This window comes from Halichoeres trimaculatus, unplaced genomic scaffold (assembly GCF_033239565.1).
Source record: "Halichoeres trimaculatus isolate MK-OKI-2021-1 unplaced genomic scaffold, fHalTri1.1 fHalTri1_scaffold_11, whole genome shotgun sequence".
Lineage (NCBI taxonomy): Eukaryota > Metazoa > Chordata > Actinopteri > Labriformes > Labridae > Halichoeres > Halichoeres trimaculatus.
Window position 1 is genome coordinate 9,729,015 of NW_027437189.1, and position 22,171 is coordinate 9,751,185.

General features: G+C 42.9%; 1 protein-coding gene across 2 annotated transcripts in view; it reads left to right on the forward strand.

Moving 5' to 3' along the window:
• The window catches only part of LOC141798919 (metabotropic glutamate receptor 7-like), a 144,829-nt gene that overhangs the window by 48,943 nt on the left and 73,715 nt on the right, over positions 1–22,171 (forward strand). The window contains exon 1 of one of the 2 annotated variants that reach the window (XM_074680860.1): positions 5,751–6,727. The exons of the other annotated variant lie outside the window; for it this stretch is intronic. Coding sequence (XP_074536961.1) covers positions 6,224–6,727 — 504 coding nt within the window. The 5' untranslated portion in view covers positions 5,751–6,223. Of the gene's footprint in view, positions 1–5,750; positions 6,728–22,171 lie in introns of those variants that run through there. 2 annotated transcript variants of the gene reach the window in all.

Here is a 22,171-nt window from a genome sequence, read left to right on the forward strand (position 1 = left end):
CCTATTTGTAACCATGACTGCATTGTTTACAACCATCTGTTAGTAGCCTTTAGCATTTCAATGCTAACTGGTGCAAGGCCTGGTGATTCCCCTCAAGGTGAGGAGAAGTGGGTGAGGACATCGTGCTGGTTCAGACGTCAACCTGTCCTTCCATCCATTGTTATTGGGAGTGTAAGATCTATCTCCAATAAGATGGACGAGCTAGTCGTGCTAACCCAACAGCAGAGTGAATACCAGAAGGCAGAGTAGCATCATGCTATTCACAGACATGGCTAACGGAGCTAACAGTGGAAGAATTTCACCTGATGTGAGCAGACAGGATACATGAGACAGAGACTGAACAGACTGCTGAAGAAGCTCAGTCTTGGACCCTGTGGAAGTGGAGGCTGGCTGAACTGGAGAATGATGGACAAGCTGTCATCTTCTGTCTTGTTATGGACCTTTTTGCACTTTCTATACACCCGTTTTCTTGATTGCTGCTGTGACTCTTCCTAAATTTCCCCTTGGGGATAAATAAAGTATTTTCTATTCTATTCTAAAATGTTTGTGCACACACAGATGTCCAAATAAAGTGTTGAAGTAACATACTAACAACAGACGACATGTCACACTGCAAAAAGCAACCTGGCACCAGTGTGGTATGTGGTGCATGCACTTTAACCACTAAGCCAATGTGTTGTCGCAGCGGTTACAGGATGGGCTCCTGCTCTCTACCCTTGGCTGCACTTCTTCGCCCACACTCCACTCCCCACATCACATTTCCTGCCTCTCTTCAGCTGTCTTATCTAATGAAGATGGGGATAAAAAAAATAGAAAGGAGCTACAAGCAACCTCTTTGAACCAGATCAGATAGTTGGTAAAGTTCTGCCTCTGGCCCAGAAAACAGATAGTTCTGTTTGGGAGAAGTTGAACTGCATCCAAAGAACATTAAAAGCTAGTGTGATTTGCAAAGCCTCCACAGTCTTGAGACATGGTCATTGGGGCATAATGAACAGTGTTTGAACATTTGAACTTGTTTTTTTAACACAGTGTCAAGTGATTCTCATCGTTATCAGAATTTCTGGATGTTTAACAAGACCCCCAACTCTGATATCACATTTGCATTTTTAGTATTTCACGCCATATTTCCAGGAGTTGTTAGATGTTGAGGGCAGATTCTCTTATCTTTGGTCAGAGGCGGGCCACTTGTTTCCCCTTCGTTTATCTTCATGCTATGCCATGCTATGCTACACGAACTAGCTGCTGGCTGTAGCTGACATGAAAGTGATACAAATCTTTGTTTCTTTCACACATCAGGAAACGCTTACTGTTTTTGAAATCAATGTTTGGACTCTTAAATTTTAAAGAGGGAGTATTGTGCTTTTGTTAAGGCTGTTGACTGTCCGTCTGATACCCCCCCAGTAGCTTTGTATGATTTATTTTGCTCACAATGGTGTTCTAAAAGACAATTATTTCAGCTTGTACCTGAAATGCTTCATTTAAGCTGCTGTCTCTTTAAGGCTCCCTGCTCCACAAGCCCCCTTTCTTCTGATTGGCCAGCCCTGTGGAGGTTTGTCAGGGGCAGAGCTATGAGGAGACCTGGAGAACAGTCAAGATATCATTACGTGATGACCTCATACTTGAGCAAATCCTGTGAAATCTCATGAGATCTCCTTAAGATCTTGTGTTATTTTTAGAACAGACCATATAGAGCAGTTTACGGACAGTTTCAGGGATTTCTACATCTAGTAAAGGCATTCAGTATTGTTACTTTATATCCTTTATAGTTCTTTTTTTGATAGCTTGTTTTTTGGCTACTAAACAGATTTAATAAAAACAGGGATTTTTTAGCTTAGCTATTGTTATTAGTATTGGTTCCTTTATTTGTCAAACACATAGTTATGAAAGGTACTCCAGCAGTCATCTGTAGTTCTCACACAAGCACGCACATCACCCTCACCCACACTCAAACACACATACACACGCAGATTGTTATGAGTCATTCACAAAGACCGTGGATACCATCTCCTCCATCACACTGTTCCATGAAGACACTTGTGATAGAATAATTTGCGGGGGTCCAGAGCCGCTCAGAAGGTCGGCTAATTAACAGGCACAAGGCGGGAGGCATTTGCTATCACAATCAAATTTGTGGCGAAAGTCCTCCTGGCTAACTAACACAGCTGCTCCCACTTATCATGTAAGTCCAGTGGAGCATGAGGTTAGCCATCAAAACAGAGGCCCAGTCACACACTAATAGGGCCTCAGGATGATTCTAGGATGGCGTGGGTGGGAGGTCAGCACCTTTTTGCCCCGTTACTGTCACATAAAATAGCTTGTGATCATTATTGAAACCAGGCTGGCTCCCAATCAGGAGCAGGTACCCCTTACATCTGTCAGGGAGAAAAAAGCAGCAGTGTTGGCTAAATTTTCTTGTAGGTTCCTTTTTTCTCAGTTTTGTGCAGCCATTCACACAGACTCATATCTTAGAACCTGTTACTTTCAAAGGTAGCCTGTGGAGAAAAAGCTCTTTCTGCTGCAGTTCTGTATTCAAGTGGTCACTTGCGCATTATCTGTCTATCTTTCACATTTCAGAGTGTGAATGGGTCCTGGGCTCACAGCAGCGACTTTACAGAGGCATAATTAGAAAGGAGCAGGTATGACAGATGGATTACAATCATAACTGAGAGCGTGGAGAGTCTATCGTCCCAGCCGCCGTGCACCTGCTTTGTCTCTGGAATAAATAGCACAGGAGGTAAGAATATGTCTTTTCATAGCAAGCCTTTGGAATCATAAGACCTTTTTCTCTTTGCACACAGGCGCTGGGTCTGCTTTCACTGTTACAGAAAAGCATACATAGGCCGATTTTATTATTCAAAAGCAGATGGTGCAAAATGAGACGAGAGGCCCCAGCAGCTCAGTGACCTTCATGTTGCTAATCTAACATCGTCCCTACATTGATCTAACATTAACTCCTCACCTCACAGAGTATGCATGACTCCAAACAGGCTGGTGGCCCCCGTGTTCTTTCCAAACAAATCACCCAGACATGCAATTACTGCCTGCTCCTGAGTTATTTCTTTCCTGTGGAAAAGGTTGGCCCTTTCATTCGAGTGTGGGAATTAAACAGGTTTCCAGGTTAATTAATTTGACAGACAGAGCCCATTGTGCCTGGTGTCACCCAAAAGGAAACCTTATTGCCTCTTGTCCTGCAGGTTGACTTTTTATTGTTCTTTGATTTGTCGTTCCTTAAGAAGCGCGCTCTGCTTGGCGTGTAATTGACTTGAAGAAGACTGCATCCAGAAGACATGCTATTGAATGTTTAAAACAGAAGCTCTGGTGTCTCATAGGAGTTCATTATTTACCGAGGAGGATGTATTGAAATGTAGAGCAGCCATGGCATACAGGGACTGATTGTGTTTGTTGGTGAGGTCAGGTCTATGTAGAAACCAAACCTCTTTCAGGAGCCTTGTTGTCGTCCTGCTTGTTGCTTCCTACTTTATCCCACAATGAAACCGAAATGAAATCTACCCCAGTGTGTGTGTTTGTGCATGAGCACATGACTGTGTGAACGTTCCGAAGTAGAAAAGGAGGAAGATCCAAACCGAAGTGTAATCTCAGTCTAAATCACCCAGCCTTCCCATGGGGAAAGGCCCCTCTTCTCAGGGTTAGTCAGTGAATTAAATCACAGTGAGGGCCCCATTTTTCAAAAGTAACCTTTCCGTTGACAGTGTAAGTGGGAGCCAGCCTCTCATCGTACTGTCCAAGCTGTGGAATTAGTGTCTTGCGTGGCGACACCAGTCTCTCAGGGTGTCATTTGTAGGGGCAGGGTTTTTTTCCCTTGCTCCTTGCCTGCCTGTGTGAGCGCGCTCAGTGTGGAGGAGACCATCTGCCTCCCTCCCCTCTTACATCCCTCATTTCTCTCCGCAGCAGTCTCTTCCCCGGCAGTTCCCACACACTTTCTTCAAATGTATTTTTGGTGCATCTCATGAATTTTGGCCCCAGAGAACAGTTTGTGCTCCCAGAAACCACATCAACACCCTCAGACTCGGACATGGGCGATCCTGCTTTACAAAGATGCTCATGCAATCAAAGCTGCTAATGGAGATAAACACACTACATGGCCGGATTAGGCTTGAATTAATCTCTATTCAACTTAATTAATTAGAAATGTGTCCATCTGAGCCTGTGGTGTCAATAGGACATGTTTCAATTAGAGCTACATCGCCTTTTCTAATCTTTTAATTGAACAGAAATGAACGGAACGAACATGTTCATAAATTGGGATTCTATGCCTCATAATCATTTGCTGGCTTTAACAACTCTCAGAGGCTGTTTATTACTCTAAGATCAGGCAACTGAACTGATTCATCCCATAATCCATTTAGTGAGGAGAGCGCTGTTGTAATTTTCGAACAGCAGCAACCTCTGTGGATGCTTTTGTCGGCGGTGTGGTGATTGGCTTCGCGATGGTCAGTATCTAAGGTAACTTGAAAATGAAAGCTCTGTCATGAATTATGTATCCGCTGGGTGCTCAGTTGTTCTCTTTTATCAACTTCTAACACACAGAGAATAACTCCAGCACTGCTCTTTTTCTTAAATATATGATTTTTCTCACACTTTTCTTTTTTTTTTTTAAGATAAATGCCACAAAATTGCCAAGTGAGTCCCCGGCTGATGCCTGCCCACGAAAGCAAATTATCATAATCTGCTTGTTTGTAAAAGCACCATCTGTGCAATTAAATAGTTTGGTGGTGATGATAGTGTTTTGTTCGGAATATGTGAGGGCTCCTTTTTGCTCCTGGAGGTGTGGTTAATTCTCACCAGCCTGTGTGCCAGTGTGCGTGCCAGCTTGATGTGCGCATGAATGTGTGTTGTGTGCACACAGGATGAATCAGGAGTGTCTTCTGAAGAAGGGTTGCCTGGGAGACCAGCCTGGACCCCTCCAAACGTGTCTGTTCTCCCTCCTCCTCCTCCTCTTCCTCCTCCCTCCCTCTTCCTCCGTTTTAAAGGTGCATCAGTAATGAATCCAAAACTATTTCAGGAAAGCCACTTCTTTTTTTTTTCCAGTCTGCGGGCTCATACCTGCAGCTCTGCCGTGTTTCATAACGCCACAGATCTCCGTTTCATGGCTGCCTCCGTCTACATCAAAAGCCAAGAGACTGGGAAACACTTTTACTGTGTTTGTGTGAGGAGATAAAGGAGGGAGGAGGGGAGAAGAGGAAGAAGAAAAGAGAAAGAGATTACGAATGCGGAGACGCAGCGCAGAGGCACTCAGAGGAACGATTGTCCTACTATTAAAGTCAGTAAGTGCATTTGCTCGTCTTGTTTACCTTCTCGTTGAGTTGATGTCTGAAGACGCCGAACACCAACTTCCTGAAAACCACGCCGTGAAGTGATGCCACTCTCTTTTTTCTCTCTTTCTCTCCCCCTCTCTGCTTTTCTCTCTCAGCCTGCTGAATGACGTCTCGCAAGGAAAGGGGGCTGAAAACTCGGCGCACACAGTGAATCCCTCGCTGTGACTCATTCATTTTGTATAAATGCGACCGGTTGCAGAGCCGGAGAAAGAGCTGGGGCTTTAATTAGCTGGATTTTCTTGGTCCTCTGCTTGGAGGACCCATTTCAGCTCGCACTAGCCGTCTTCTTCCTTTCTTTCTTTCCTTCTTTTTCTTCCTTTTATGGAAACTGGAGATGATATGCACCCGTGGAAGACAGACAGCCGACAGAGCCTTTTCTGCGCTCTCATGGAGTTGGTTTGAGCAAGAAGAATGTCACCCACTTCAGCCGGTCCTGATATCTAAGTATGCATTTTGAGAGATATTTTTTTAACATTAGCTATATTCAGTGTGGTGAAATTTCCCCTGTAGGTTCTGCGCTGCGGCTTCATTCTGTTTCCACTCGCGCTTTTGGATTTAGCATAAATGGACAAAATCAGGCCACTTCAGCCACGGAGGGTGCTCATTGTTCTTCCACTGATATTTTCTGACTTGTGGATGTAGCTTTGCCTCCGAAAAAAGGAACTGAAACACCGCTTCACTATTCAACAAGCTGCAGCGCTTACTCCAGGCAGCGATGGGCGCAGTTTGTCTGAGCCATCCTCTGCGTCTTGGTTCTCCAGCCCAGCTTGTTGAATCTCCTCACTGGTGACAAAGAAAAATGGCTTTGTTTTAACAACTTCCTCAGCCTTATTGTGGTCTTGATCTTCGGCGGATTACACTCTCCATCTCCCCTTTAAAAGTTTATCATGGCTCGTCCCGGTGTGCGCGTGAGGCTGGGCTCTTTTTGGAGAGTGCTTTGGCTCATGAGGACTGTGGTGGATTTCGCGCTGCCTCAGGAGACTTATGCCCCCCACTCCATACGGACTGAGGGACACCTGACCCTCGGTGGGCTCTTCCCGGTGCACGCGAGAGGATCCGACGGCACGCCATGCGGGGACTTGAAAAAGGAGAACGGCATCCAAAGGCTCGAGGCCATGATGTACGCGTTGGACCAGATCAACCAGGACGAGCAACTCCTACCCAACATCACCTTAGGCGCGCGCGTGCTGGACACTTGTTCGAGGGATACCTACGCGCTGGAGCAGTCTTTAACTTTCGTGCAAGCCCTGATCACGAAGGACACCTCCGACGTGCGGTGCACGAACGGGGAGCCACCGGTGTTTGTCAAGCCGGAAAAAGTGGTGGGAGTCATCGGAGCCTCGGCGAGTTCGGTATCGATTATGGTTGCCAACATCCTACGCCTCTTTCAGGCAAGTCTTTGAGCGTGTGGGGTAGTTTTGCTGCTTTTAAAATAAGAGTTTTGATGTAACTTGTGCTTAAATCTACTTTTTAGAGGAGGCTGTCCCTGATTATACCCACCTAGTGATGGGAAGGAGATAAAAACAGAGGGGGAAAAGCAGTAAACAACAAAAACACACGGCTATTACCTGAAATCTGCAGCCTCAGGTGCTGACATATTGATATTTTCTTTTTCTCAGAGTCGATTTGCTGCTTTCATGGCTATGTTTCCCCCAGACTTCTCCCCTTCTGAAAAAAAAGGGCCAATAAAAGCAAGGTGGTGTGAGTTTGGGTGCTTTTCCCCTCTGCTTCACAGTGTGTGGATGAGACAGCTGAGTGTGCTGTTGCCTGTCCCCGGTGGTGCTGAAAGAACAGCTCCCGTCTGTTCCAGTCTCACTCCAGAGTCTGGATGAGTGGGCACTGACAGCCTGACACAATCACACCCAAACTCAACAACCGCCTCCTGAGAATAACAGGCCCCGCTTCATGTGATTGCACATGATTATATGAGCCTCTTGTACGAGAAAGAGACTGCAGGCGTTTTTATGAATTGTTTCGAACGTGAAGGCTCCGATTTATGGTTGAGTTGCTTTCATCTGCAGGGGAGGGGGTTGAGGGTTGGGTCTGAGAAAGGAGCTTGTTTCAAACTCTTCACACCCTAATTGAGCTCGATGGAAGCGAGTAAATAAAATTAATTTGCTCGGCTCATTTCAGAATGAGTTAGCTCGTGTTTTCTATAAGAATTCATCTCTATTCTTGCTGTGTGAGTCTCAACTGACCCACTGCTGCTGCTGCAGTGGAATGAGGAAACACAGCAGGGCACTAATACAGCGGATTAATTATTTAAATCACATCATCTGCATAGCAAAACACCTAATTACTTGGAAGCCCCTTGCAAATGTGCAGACTTTTGCACAGTTTTTTTTTTTCATGTGAGGACAGCCGTGTTACACCCGGGGAGGATGTTCTGATCTGCAGAGTTTGGTGCTAATGATTTGTGGCCACACGTTGTAACACACTCCTGTCGTTTTGTGTTTTCCTCTCCGTTCAATTAGAACAAACCACCAGCCTGGCTGTAAGTAGCTGTTTAACTGCAACTGGAAGACAGTCAAAGTGCTTAACATGCTTTTAGCCTCCACCTCCTCCCTCCCCTCCTCGCCTGTTTCCTTTTCTTTTCACACGCACACACACTTATGTATGCAACAGTTTCCTTTTTATTGTATTTTTTCACCACAGACGGTCTTTCTCTGTGGATTCATGTCTCCACTGGTTGGACAATTAGTCTTATGGCCTACACTGCAATCTCCACCCAGGCTCAGGTTTTTTTTTTTACTCTTTGTTGGCTTGGTTAACAAATTAATTTTTTATCATTTTGAGTTGGTAAAACCCCCCAGACATACTTTGAAGCATCCTCAATGGACTCATTATTTGTTGCAGATATTGTAAGACTTCCTCCTTATCCAGTAACATGTATGAAATTGTAAAGCTTGGAAGATTTAAGGGCAAAGTGATCATTTCTTTCCTCTTTTCAACTCACACCGTCCCTGTCTGTAAGTGATAAGCTGTGGGAGTGTGAGGTGCAGTCCATGTGTGATGCTGTATCCAAGCTCTGTGGATTGACAGCTGTTGTCGTGCAGCTTCACCCGTCACTCTGCATTTCTTCTCATTTCCCCAAAGTGCTGGCAGACAGGTGGATTTAATCACCATAGTAAAAAAATCTGCACGCAAGATAAATCCGGATCCCATTTGCCCTTCAGCACTACTTTTTTTCCACGAGTGGTGATGATAGAGCTGATAATAAACGATGATGACTTAAATGTGAGGCCGCATGATACTGTATAATCAATACGTGTCAGAAGTGAGTGCTCCCAGCCCATTTACCCTCATTAGTTTTACAGCTTCTGATTAGAGTGTGGCAGCAATCCCAAGTTTCCGAGATTGTTTTCGATTGGATCCATCAAATATCAAAGTCAAAAGTTTAAGGGAAGACCTGTTCAGATATAATTAAAGAGGCAAAGCAGGGTTTTTTTTATTAAATCAAAGCGATAGAAGGCCCAGAACAAAGTCGGAGTCGATTTAAATCAGATGTGATCATTGGACATGCTCATAACTGCACAATCTAATAGGCTTTGAAGTTAAATCTTTACAATTTCAGTCTGTGTATATGACCTCTCCCCGAGCTGTCCTCCTAGCCCACTTCCTGCTTTGTTCTCACTGAATATCATCAGGTCATTTGGCGCCTCACCCCTGTGATAAATGAATCATCAGGGAAGCTAAATAGTGATTGTAGACTTTTATTGCCAGACGCTAAATATCATGGCCGTCTATTCGGGACATGAGTACTTGCTGAACTGTTAATGCAGGAAAATTGACATGGGGGATAGATTTTTCTGAGGACCCAGGAGGGTTGATCAATACTGTTGCCATGGTGAGGCCGATTTGCTGCTAAGATGTTTTTATTTCGCCGCCTTTCATGCTGTGGTGGAAATGAGAAGCAACAATGCCACAGGAGGGGGAAGAAAAATCAATTATCCAAACTTTTGAATTGTTACCAGGAGCCATGATGTTGTGCACATTTTGAAGAATCACCCATTCCTCACTCCTCGCACATGAGTCAATCTCAGGGACGACGGCGATTCTGCAGTTGAAAAGACGGGGGCAACTTTGTCCATTTGTAAGTCCTGGCCTCTTGAATGAATCATGAAATTGATTTTTCTGCAGATGACATTTACATCAGGGAGTGCTGCACGCTATTCTCTGTCGCATCTCTTTTTTCCCATGGACTGAGGCAAAAACTTTGTATTGAATGCAGGTGAACTCGGTCTTGTCCTTCTGTCTGGGGATGCGGCCCCTTCAGACGAGCTGTCTAAGTGAGGCATTGACGTCCTCGCCTCTCATAGCCCTGACAGGCTCCGCTCGGCTTTTTATCTCCCCCCTTTTTCAAAGAATCATCACCGTGATTGATTTGAAGGAGATTGAAGCCTTGCAGTGTGATCTATTCAGCCGACAGTGGTAAAAGACGGACACCAGAGGAATATGAGATCTATGTTCGTGTGTGTATGTGTGTGTGCTACTAAACAAGCTTTCAAAGTGACACAAAATGGCAAAGGTTAATTATTTGTGTTTCCCCAAACACGGCTGCCATTTGTACACTGATGCATGCAGAAGCTCGGGTCAATTAGTCACATATCCAGTCCTGCATCCAGCTCTATGATAGGAGACAGGGCTGCTGCTACATAAAGGATGTGGCATATGAATAGACACTCTCATACACACACTGCATATATACATAAAGAACTCTCACCCGTAGCTGAAGGAATAAAAACACAACTGTCTCAGGGCTTTAAGCTCTTGCATTTTTCTCTCCATCACTTGCTAATTGGCTATTTTCTTTTCCAAGTGCGACACAAAGACCTTCCTCGCTACATTATAACTTTCTAACAAGCATCTGACGCACAGATAATGCAGAAAGTTATTCCACTTTCTCAACTAAATTGACATCTCCCTCCAAACCAAGGCTCAGCATCGTAGTTTACACATGACCCAAAAAACTGATGATGAATCATACCGTTGTCTTTGTCAATATCGCCATGTTATTGCACAGGACAGTGGGATAAATTAGATTGTTTATCATGTTTGCTATTTCTAATAAGATCACATTATCTAAGATCATTTTGGGTGTTTTGCCAACATTAAACAGGACAGCTGAAGAGAAAGAGTGGGAAGAGTGGCAGAAAGAAATGCTACATAATGATCATAGCCGGGAGTTAAACCAGCAACCCCTGTAACAAGGACTTAAGCCTCTATATAAGAAACATAGGCCTAAATCACAATCCCTACAGTATGGAACAAGAAATATAGATTGAATTAAATAAAGAACATGCACATTTTCACAGCATCAGTGTAAAGGACTCTCAAAATCTGCTCAGATAATGATCCACAAAATGCATCAATGCCTCTCATTATGTTTAATTCAGAATCTATGCCTGATGAAAGAAAACAATTAAGAATAAAAGAAACTACAACTGTGATCAGCTATGAAAGGATTCAGATCGGCTTAAAGTAGGAAAAAAAAGCTCTGTGAGCGTAAAACAAAGAGAAAACAGGAGGAGAGCGGGAGAAAAGTGTAATATCCCCTGTATTTGACATTTGGAGAAAGACTCACTGGAATTTGCTTGCAGATGGAAATTTAAGGCTGCAATATAAATGATGTTAATAAAATTTAATGGTAAGTGCACCGCCCTTCTTTAAAGTCTTGAATCATTTACTGAGGAACAAGAGAATTACTGAATAAGAGTCCAAATGTTCTCCCTGCCTGACTCTGTGAAAGGTTTTGATTTAAGTTTGATTTAACCCCCAAACTCAAGTACAAGACAGGAAGTATTTTTGTCTTTTGGTAGGAGAACACACACACTCTCTCTTAGACACACACACTCACACACAGGCAGGAGAGTCTAACATTATGTGGGCAACAACCACCTGCTCTAACATCCAATTAATGAAAAACAAAAAATAAGTGATCTTCATCAAATTAAATCTTTTCAACACTGCATTGCAAATATAGCACCTGAGCCCCTTAAAGAAACAATTTGTACCACTTCCTGTGGCAGCACTGGAGGCCGCAGTGCTCACTTTTGGTCCTTATGACTGATCCTAAACCTGATCCCTGCTGGATCTCATTGCAGCCATTTAATCTGATGCTGACTTATTCCCAGGTCAGAGCCGAATTGGCAAGGTGAAATTTACTCACACACTGGGACAATAAGCAGGTCAGACAGGAGAGGAGGGACATTCACTACACGTGTTTGCATGGCTAAGGGACTATAAATAGCAGCTGCATGTGATCTTTATTCAGTTAAACAAACAAGGATGCAAACAATCAATAGTTAGTTAAAGAGAGGTCAATCCTACCTGCTCTTTTAAATCAGCTGGTCACAAGCATGACCTGATATTTTCCCCAGGTCAGAGTTCAAGTCAGAGTGAACTGTGTGTGAATGAAACAAGGTCTAATCAATCCATGACGATACCATGGGTTTCTAAACCATGCGGAGTGAATTTTGGTGATTGCTGCAGCAAACCTGGGACACAAGTGAATGCATTTGAATGGAATTATCTGGCTGAGCAAAAACAGTGGCGATGCTCTGAGTATATGTGCCAGGAGTGAGCAGAAGCAAGCATAGATCTGATGTTGGAATCAGATGGAAAAAAACAACACTTTTTTAACATTTAATTTGGGATGTTTTCAGAAAAGAGCTCCAGTTACTGCTCTCAGGGTAAAAACCGTTCTTCAGGAATAATCCAGGCACTCTAAAGCGACACTTAAGAGGCTAACCTCACAGAGATGAGTTGCCTCAGAGCCTGATATTTTAAATGTCCCTCCCTGTGGACATCTTTTTGGAGAGAAACAGTGTTGTGACAGAGTTCTGTTGCACTCATGCTCATTGGAGCAGGTGTATATTTACACAAAGACACGATGCTGTGTGAACAACTGATGCAATATTAATAAACTGAATTAAATATCTCCACGTTGGACATGTTGTCATTGCTTCTGACATGAGGTCATTAGGTCACCAGGCTGCCACGGGTAGAATATGAGAAATCATGCAGGCCTGATATTAATGTCCCAGCTATTCCCACAGGCCTTGGGGGGATGGTCCACTTTATTATTCGGCACCATTATCGCGTGCGAGGCCGCCTGACTAAATGTTTGCCAATGAAAACACAGCTAGTACACTGACCTGATTTGTCTTTTGTTTTTAGACATGTTCTAATTTGTTTCAGTCTTGTTTTCTCTTCTGTCTGATAAATATTCATTCTGATCTTCAACACTTTGCCACACTTAATTTATATATGCATTCAGAGTTTTTCTGTACGAGTCAAGCTTTTACCCCCACTTTGTCCTGCTGCGTTGGAAGAGGGAAGAGGGCACCTGCTTAAAAGCTTAGCCCCACTCACACTGGGGTCACACCAGTGTTCCTTCAAAACTTGTTGGCAGTATGACTGTAAAATGTGACCAGAATAGCACTCTTAGACTTTGTTGGAAGTTTTCTACAGTTAATCTGGCGAGCAGACGGAGCCAGAGAAGAGGAAACCCCATTACGTCCGATCCTCTTACGGGGATGAGTGGAGAAGCATGAGGAGGTCTCTGCTGGCTGCTGGTTGGCCTTGCACGTATCCCTCCAAAAAGGAAAAATGTCCCTTTTACTTCTGTGGGAAACGATCCAGTGAGCGCTGAAAGGCATTATCACGGGGCTCATTGTCGTTTGTTTTAACGCAGTGATATGTTTTCCATGCAACATTTGGACAGAGCTGGAATTACAAAGTCGCTCAGCCGTAGTGGACTTCTGTGCTGTATGACTAAATAACATCTGAGTCTGTTTTCGCTGCCGAAAACCTCATAAGAGCACAAAATGTCTCCATAGATCAATGTGAACTGTTTTCCCCAGCATTTGCTGTCTTCTCACAGGTCTCCAAATCCTCCTAAATGAGTTAGGTGAATGTGTTGAAAGGCTTCTCGTAGTGCAGCCTGTTAGAGCGTCTGCTGCTTCAAAAGGAAGGCTTCTGTTGTGGTTCCTCTCAGACCTGGGATTCATGCTTTGCTTTTTCTTTTATAGCTCTCTCAACACTTTTCTCACCCGAAAACACACAGCACATAGAAATTATTTTGTACTTAAGACTAATCCTGTGGATCTACTTGTCAGGGAGAATTCCCTCTCAACTCATTGAAGATGTTGGATTTTAGTGAAAAGGGAGCACAGAGAAAGCAAGAGGAGGCTACAGTGGCTCTGAGGCGGTACTGTAAAAACAGCAGTACTTCAGCTGAGTGCTAAACACTGCATGCAGAAAACCCCCAGTGACAATGTTGTTTTTCAGCAGATGTTATTTACCATATTTCCCATCACGGTTTAGTTTGTTATAATGCTTACTTTTGCAAATTCAGCCAAAACACTGAGGTGGCAACTTTGTGAGACTGTGCATGAGACAGTGACACTTATAATGTCATGCTCGTGTGTGCAAGATGACATAAAAATGACAGCATACTAATGTTTAAGAGGTAAAGCCTTGAATTCAGGCACTCAGAGTCAAATCTTAGTTTAGCATGTTAGCTTTGTAATATTAGCTAATCACAGTTCAACACAAAATATCGGCATCAGACATGACTGGCTACACAATCACCAGCCACTTTATTAGGTAGACCTGTCCAACTGCTTGTTTACACAAATTTCTGATCAGCCAATCACATGGCAGCAACTCAATGCATTCAGACATGTAGACATGGTCAAGACGATCTGCTGCAGTTCAAACCAAGCATCAGAATGGGGAAGAAAGGTGATTTAAGTGACTTTGAACGTGGCATGGTTGTTGGTGTCGGACGAGCTGGTCTGAGTATTTCAGAAACTGCTGATCTGCTGGGATTTTAACCAACAACCATCTCCAGGGTTTACAGAGAATGGACCCAAAAAAGAGAAAATATCCAGTGAGCGGCTGTTCTGTGCTTGAAAATGCCTTGTTGATGTCAGAGGTCAGAGGAGAATGGACAGACTGGTTGGAGCTGATAGAAAGGCAACAGCAACTCAAATAACTACTGGTTATAACCGAGGTCTGCAGAAGAGCATCTCTGAACCCACAACACGTCCAACCTTGAGGCAGATAGGCTACAGCAGCAGAAGACCACACCGGGTGACCCTCCTGTCAGCTAAGAACAGGAAACTAAGGCTACAATTCACACAGCAACACCAAAACTGGACAATAGAAAACTAGAAAAACGATGCCTGGTCTGATGAGTCTGGATTTCTGCTCCACATTCAGATGGTAGGGTCAGAATTTGGCATCAACAACATTAAAGCATGGATCCATCCTGCCTTGTATCAATGGTTCAGGCTGCTGCTGGTGTAATGGTGTGGGGAATATTTTCTTGGCTCACTTTGGGCCCCTTAGTACCAACTGAGCATGGTTTAAAGTCCACAGCCTACCTGAGTATTGTTGCTGACCATGTCCATCCCTTTATGACCACAGTGTACCCATCTCTTGATGGCTACTTCCAGCAAGATAACTCACCATGTCAATTCTTGAACATGACAATGAGTTCACTGTACTGAAATGGCCTCCACAGTCCCCAGATTTCAATCCAATAGAGCACCTTTGGGATGTGGTGGATCGAGAGATTTGTGTCATGGATGTGCAGCCGACAAATCTGCAGTAACTGCGTGATGCTATCATGTCAATATAGACCAAACTCTCTGAGGAATGTTCCAGTACCTTGTTGAATCTATGCCACCACCAAGGATTAAGGCAGTTCTGAAGGCAAAAGGGGGTCCAACCCGGTACTTGCAAGGTGTACCTAATAAAGTGGCCAGTGAGTGTAGATTGGTGGTTATCTTTTCAAGAAGGAAAGCCCTGGAATAGATACTGACTTCAAATATTTCACCAGCAGGAAACCAGTTCAACTACATTCTAAAATATGGATATTGGACTGGTTTCTGGGGGAGTGGTAGTCCACCTCCTGGGTATTGCATAGGTGCCTTTGAGCGAGGCATTAAACCTCCTAATGGCTCACAATGCTTGTTCATGTGCATCCCCCACCCTGACTTCCCCTCATCAGCGTATGTCTATAGAATTCTGATTGCCTGGCAATCCAGTCTCTGTGTGGAGCATGTGGAACAACAGAGTGAAAAAATTGAATTTCCCCTCAGGGTTAAAAAAGGATGTCTTCATTTTCTTCCTCCTTGACAAAATGTACACCAAATGACCTCACTATATATACTGTACAATAGCTATCGAGGAATTTCATTAAGTAAGAAGATTAAAGTCAATTGATCACAATAGACAGTGGAAGAACCCCCAAAGCAGTGTTGAAAAATAAGGCTAATGTAGAAGTGCAGGAAACTGTAGTTCCTTAAATGTCCACTTGGGGCTGGCTGCAAAACCCAAGGAGTCCCCATAAAAGCCTTTACTGTTGGTAAACCGTTATGGCGTTAGACACGTTTTGGCAATGGAAGTACTGAGGGTTCACCACCAAAAACACCAATTTTTATTTTTACCTGATTATGATGACTTTGAATTTTATTTTTTTCAATTAGCACCAATTATTTTCTGATTAACCTTAGTTTAAACTGTCACTTCTTATTAACTCTCTGTTTTAAGTCCTAAGTGTTGTATTTGGTCACGTTGGCTTGAAACTAATTTTTTCACCAACTACACAAAGTAAAAAACTGAATTTTGAATTTAAACTGATAATTTTACTTATTAAAGGACAAACCTGTTTGATTGAGATTGGATGAAGAACTCCTGTTTCATAGCTCACAGCCACAGACACTGCTGGTGTTTCAGTGTAAACTGTGACCCTATTGACTGGTGACTTCAGCAAACAATCCCTTGTATGTCTGGCTAAAGTCGCCACTTAACATGATCACACTAAACTCCAAAACACAGATTGCTCTGTATCGAATGTAATGCTGTCAGAATTCAAACAACCAGACGTTTTTATGCTGCCTCCAGTCTTATTTCAGAGTTTAAAGAAAGCTGACTTGTCTGAATGAAAAGAGCTAAGTGCTGCTTCTGTTGCCAAAATGCATGCTTCATCACTTGGTCTAAATGTTACTTACACCATTGAAATGAACTACAGTGCCTAACATCATTCAACATCAAAGCTTAGAAATGGAAATCAGTGAACATCACAGAGATGGTCTGTGATGTCTGATATTTATTTATTGTTCTTCTTGGATCTTAATGTAAATTAATTTACATGATTTATTTTTATGGTAACATCTTACTATCAGCATTATAACCCATTATTCATCACTTGATCTTTTAATGTTTAACCTTAGACGGGAGTATTTCTAGGGTCTCAAACACACAGATTACGCTGTTAAGGGCCACAGCCACATTAATGCAAGAGTTAACACAATCAACTTTGTGCATTCAGCCAACAAGTTATAAGGGACAGGAGGTGAACTGCTCACATGGCCGTCGTGCTGTCCCTGGAGGCCTCCAGCACGAGGCTCTGTTTGGACTGCATGCCCATGCGAGGGCTCTAATGTAGACAGGCATGTCACTGAAGAGCAGCAAGAAATAGACGAGGAGTCACCGCACGCCAGCTCGAGACACAAGAGAGAGGAGAGAGAAAACACGGGGCTCCTTCTATCTGCAGTGTTTGTTTCTTTCCAGGTAGCTCGATTGGCAGCGAGCCATTCGGTCGCTTTGCTGGAATATGCCAATATTGTTTCAGGAAAAATGCATTTGTTGCTGATTTCTTTAAAGAAGAACTTGAAATGCAGTCAGCTGAGAAATGAAAATCCCATCAGGTCTATTGTTTTGGTCTAGGGCAAACATAGCGGTGGACAATGGATCATAATGTATGTAGACGTAACAATTTAGACAGCATCAATCCATTTTGCAAGTGTTATTTTCTTATGCCGTTCACGCTTGAATTATTATTATTTTCTAAAACACTGGTGTGCATTTATCTTAAGTGTAATTTTAAATTACTTATAGGAGTTGAGGCTTACTTATTTACACTCCTCTAGGTAGAATAATCTATAGTAAAAGTATCAAATGAAATGAGGTGTTGCATTCCAAAATGTTAAATAGAATATGTGAGATACAGATTGTAAAATATCCTGCATAGCCACTTTAAATCTGTCTTCATGGTAAGAAGAGATAGGTTACTTCCTTGATCCATTTTACTCTGTTGTATTTGTGTGTCACAGCAATTGCAGTGTCCAGTGTGCGCTCCCACTGTGTGCATAATGAACATCATCCAGATTCATTCCTTGTGTAGTGTTGTGTTATTACTGCAGAGCCTGGGGGTACATCAGCTGCTAACAAAAAGATACTAACAGTAATATATTACCATGACATTAGACAGCCCTATGTGGACCTTTACAGAGAGACTAAATTATTAGAGTGCTGCACGGGTCTCAGGTAGTTAAGCTAAAGCACCTGTTGATTTCAACGTGAAAATGAAAGTGTAGCTCTCTCATTACCTCCAGTGTGTATGAGGTTGTTTTGTTTTTATTATTTTTGTTGTTTTATTTTTTTTATTCTGGCTGTGCAGTGCAGCGCAGTGTGAGTGCTGTCTGAATAACTTTGTGTGTCTCCGCTCTTTTGAGCTCGAAATGTATACAGCGCCACAGAAGCCAGAGCATACATAAGAAATCGGATGACAGATCGGCTGTTTTCGGATGCAAATCCCGTGGGATCTCAAGTGCTCTCTGAAACGCAGCATCTGACACTTGCATTGATTTGGGGGAAGACCTCAATCACCATTGACATTTGCCAAATTAGGGAAGCTCTTTCCTTTCAAATAGGATTGCTTGAACTCCAATTGAGTGCCACACAGGAGCTATTGATGACTGAAGATAGTGTTTTTTAACTGCTTTATTGGTGTTTGAGTACTGACACATGCCCCCACAGTGAGGCTGTGTGGATCGATAGTGTGTTGTTTATTGGTGGATTATGCATAGAGCTGTCATGTACTCTTTATCTGGAGGTCGAAGGCCAATCAAAAGCGGTATTTGCCAGTGAATACAGTAAGGGCATTTGGGAAACCAGACAGTCTGTAAGTTGCATCAGCCAGACAAAAAATATTCTCCCTGCACGCTTGTCAGAAGATTCTACTCTAAAATCTACTTTGTATTCAGGATGGAGAAATATGTTGTTTGGAGAATATGGTAAAACCCTGATCTGTCGGCTCTTCTTCTTTTTAGCACCATTATTCAAGGCTCTCCTATTAAACCCTGCATGTGCATACTTGTATAATTTCACTGTTAGGACAACGCCTGTTTAAGCATTCACAACATGAGGGCAGACAAGAAAGTAAGACCTCATGAGAAGGTCCAACAGTGACATTCATCTGGTTTATGATGAATGTGAGGGACAGGGGCAGCTAAGGTGTGTTAAGGATATGGTTGAGGTCAGAAAAAGTACGATTTATGCTTTATTCACAGGATAATGATGGCCCTGCTGTAGACACCTCTAGCGTTAGTCGTGATTTATAATTCAGTGTCAGATTTCATCCACCGACAGCTCCACAGCAGCCTGAGTCAGATTCATTGCACGTATTCAGGCCACATGATGCCTTAATTGTATTCTTACAGTAAGTGTTTGTTTACATTTATTCATCCTCTCAGTTTAATGTAATGACTTGAGGCAAGAGCATTACTTATACAGTCGTACTGGAGTCATTTCCAGGTTAAATACCTTTATAAACTCGCCTCATTACTGGACATGAGAATTCTTCCTGTTTCTCGACTTCGTTTCCATTTATTAGTCCAGAGATGTGACTCATCTGTGTGTGTGTGTATGTGTGTGTATACTTTAATTCAGTGTCAAAGGGGTTTGCAATCCTGTATACACTGTGTGCAATTTTTTGTCTTACAAATCAAACTATGACAACAGCAGACTGACTCATATCAAACTTTCCAGATGTCTTAATTTTTTTCTGCTGTTCCATGCTGTTATTACAAGTTTCCTCTCTTTAGTCTCTGAAATTTGATTTGCAACCCCAGGTGCCACCCTAAATCTAAAAGGTCCCATATTATGCAAAAATCACTTTCAGTCTTTAAGTGAAATTTGTGGGTCTTTGGCTTTCCTCCCTGCCCACAAAATGTGATATTTAATGACAAAACCTGTATTTAGTAGTGCTTGGGAATGTAAAATCCTGACCTAAAACAAGCTGTTTGGAATTTCCGGGGTTTGCCGACGTCAGCGAGTCCCTTTTTTGAATAATCAGGAGCAAATCTGACCTGATTGGTCCACCGAAGAAAATACCCCTGAACCCCCTCCCCGCCCACTCCTCTCCCCGCATCTGGGGAGAAATGTCTCCAGCAGCGAGTGTAGCTGTTTTTGGCTGTAAACAGCCACATGGTTCCATGCACAAGTTTCCCATCTTGGAAGAAGACAAGACTAAGTGGCGAGAGTTCATTATTGAGGGAAATGTGCCAGCTACACTCAGTAAAACTGTGCATGTGTGTGCTAGTCACTTCACGGCCGACTGCTTTTCCAACTTTGGACAGTACAACAGAGGGCTAGCTAATAGACTGGTCCTGAATCCAGGCGCATTACCAGCCATCCGCCAACAAACCTCGAACCCTGGAAATGTGAGTATTTTAAATGCTGTGTGCTATGGAGCAGGTGTAAAAGCTTTTCCTCAGTGTCCCCCCCGTCTCTGTGTTAGCTTCAGGATGCTAACTTGAGCTGCGGTTAGCCTGTTGTTTTAGCCTGTAATGTTACGGTAAACGAGCGTCGCTGTTTTCTAAACATTGTGCACTCGGAGCTTGTGGTGCCGCTCTCAGTGACGCGAAGAGCGGGGCGGTATAGGTTGTGGGTCATTTACATATGAAGACCACGCCCACTAAATCAGACTGTTCTGAACAGAGGGGCTATGAGAGCCTGGAAACGATGCTGCTGTGCTTGATTTATTGGCTTTTTGGACCAAAACATGTTACTACAATTTCATGAAGACATCAATGATCCATATTAAACTGCAGAAAAGGAGCATAATTTGGGACCTTTAAATACACTTCTATAAGGGATTTTAAAATAGTCTCATCTTTGCATATTGCATTTTTCATAATCCAAGATTTAACATGTGGTTATCAGTGCCAAATTGTTTCAAGATACTATTTCTAAATATTCATGGTTGGGTAGAATTTTCCTGGAAGAGCACAAATCCATTTACAGCTTCTGGACTAAAAGTCCCTGTGACAGTGCAAGTTAATGCAAGTTCACTTGAATATACTATCCCTTGACAACTTGAGGTCACACTCTCTTCCTGCACTGTGCGTGATGCCCACAGCACGAGATCATTAAAAGCACCACCTGAGGAGGACATTTTTCCAAATTCCCCAAGCTTAACTCCACGTGGAAAGTCTCTGGAAACTGGAGGCTCTGTGAGGACTGGTAGTCCTGTCCCCAAAAATACTACTATCGTACTTAAATGAAAAGCTCAAACAGCAGGGCAAATTGCGCCTAACACTAAACAACTGTAAACTAGCTTTAGCCCAATTTGTGTGATATCAATACAATTGTTGTACTGCCTCTGACCATGTTAGGGTCACACTAGTCATTCGTACTGTTCTCCACCACACTTCAACCCTAAAGACCAGATCATTTGGCCACTGTTACTGCTCCGTAACGTGCTCAGGCACGATCTACTTCCTTGGCTTTGGTACACTTTGGGGAGGTGTGCTTCGGCACAATACACTTCATACATGAGCGTGAGCGTGTGTACACAATGAGGACACAATGTATAATAACTGTGATTACTCCTCCTGACAATCATTTCAAACAATGGCAGGGGGTGTTGGAGGGCTGTGTCGGTTCAAAATGGCTTAACATGAGCCTTAAGTCGTAGCCATGCTCTCTGTGTTCTCTATTGTGCTGACTCTGATGTGAGTGCGCTTCTTGTAAACAGATGCTCCATGGTGACGTAGCAGGTGATGTGTATACATATTACGATTTTAGACTAGAGTGGACAGCGTAGCTCCGTCATTTACCAATGAACAGTTTTGAAGCCAAAATACCCCCGTCACAGGCACGGCGATTGAAGCAGTTGTGCAACCAGAGTCTGCCAAGTAGAGACTGTGAGGGATTCTGGGAGTATCTAAGTGGAGCTGAGTGAATTAACAATTTTTTTTTTTGAGAGTCTAATCACTTTTTGACTACCTCCTGAAATATTTTACAATCTCCGAAAAAAATACACAAGAATTGCAGTTGTCAATCAATGTTAAACGTGACGTAAAACCTTGTTTTTAACCTTGTATAACTAATGAAAACAAAACTTTATGATATGATATCTTCAACAATCAGACGTGAGAAACATTTCTACGAGGTGTATTAATTTTTTAAAGTTTGACCACATCCCATCTGGAATGACTGGAAAGCCAGATTTTTTTACCCATACTGCAGCCAGCCACTGGGGGAGCAGTTTTTGTGGCGACCTCACCTCAAGCTGAGCAAGATGACGTCCATTTTTTTTTACTACAGTCTATGATTACAATAAGATAACGTATGTACAAGGGACAGTCGTGCTTAAGTCTGGTTCATATTGGAGTCGTGTGACTGCAGCCTATGCTTCTGTGAAGTCCCATGTCTTATTACCACAAATACAGTGTTTGGTCTTAAGGAATAGTCTCATGAGTGTGTGTGATCAAAGGATTGCAAAGTTAAAAACTGGTCAAATCTGTCCTTGTGTTTGGTCATCCATGATTCTAAAATTAGTTATGTTTTGAAAGCTTTGATGTTTGGGATTTTACCATACTCTTTACACTGTTCAAAGATGGCTGCAACTCTTCCTGAAAAATCAGGTGGAGCAAAAGCAATGATTGAGCAAGAACAAATATTGTGAATTATTTCTGCTTTCTTTAACTTTTTTTTGAATTTTTAAGCACAAATGAGCATGCCAGCAAATCAGC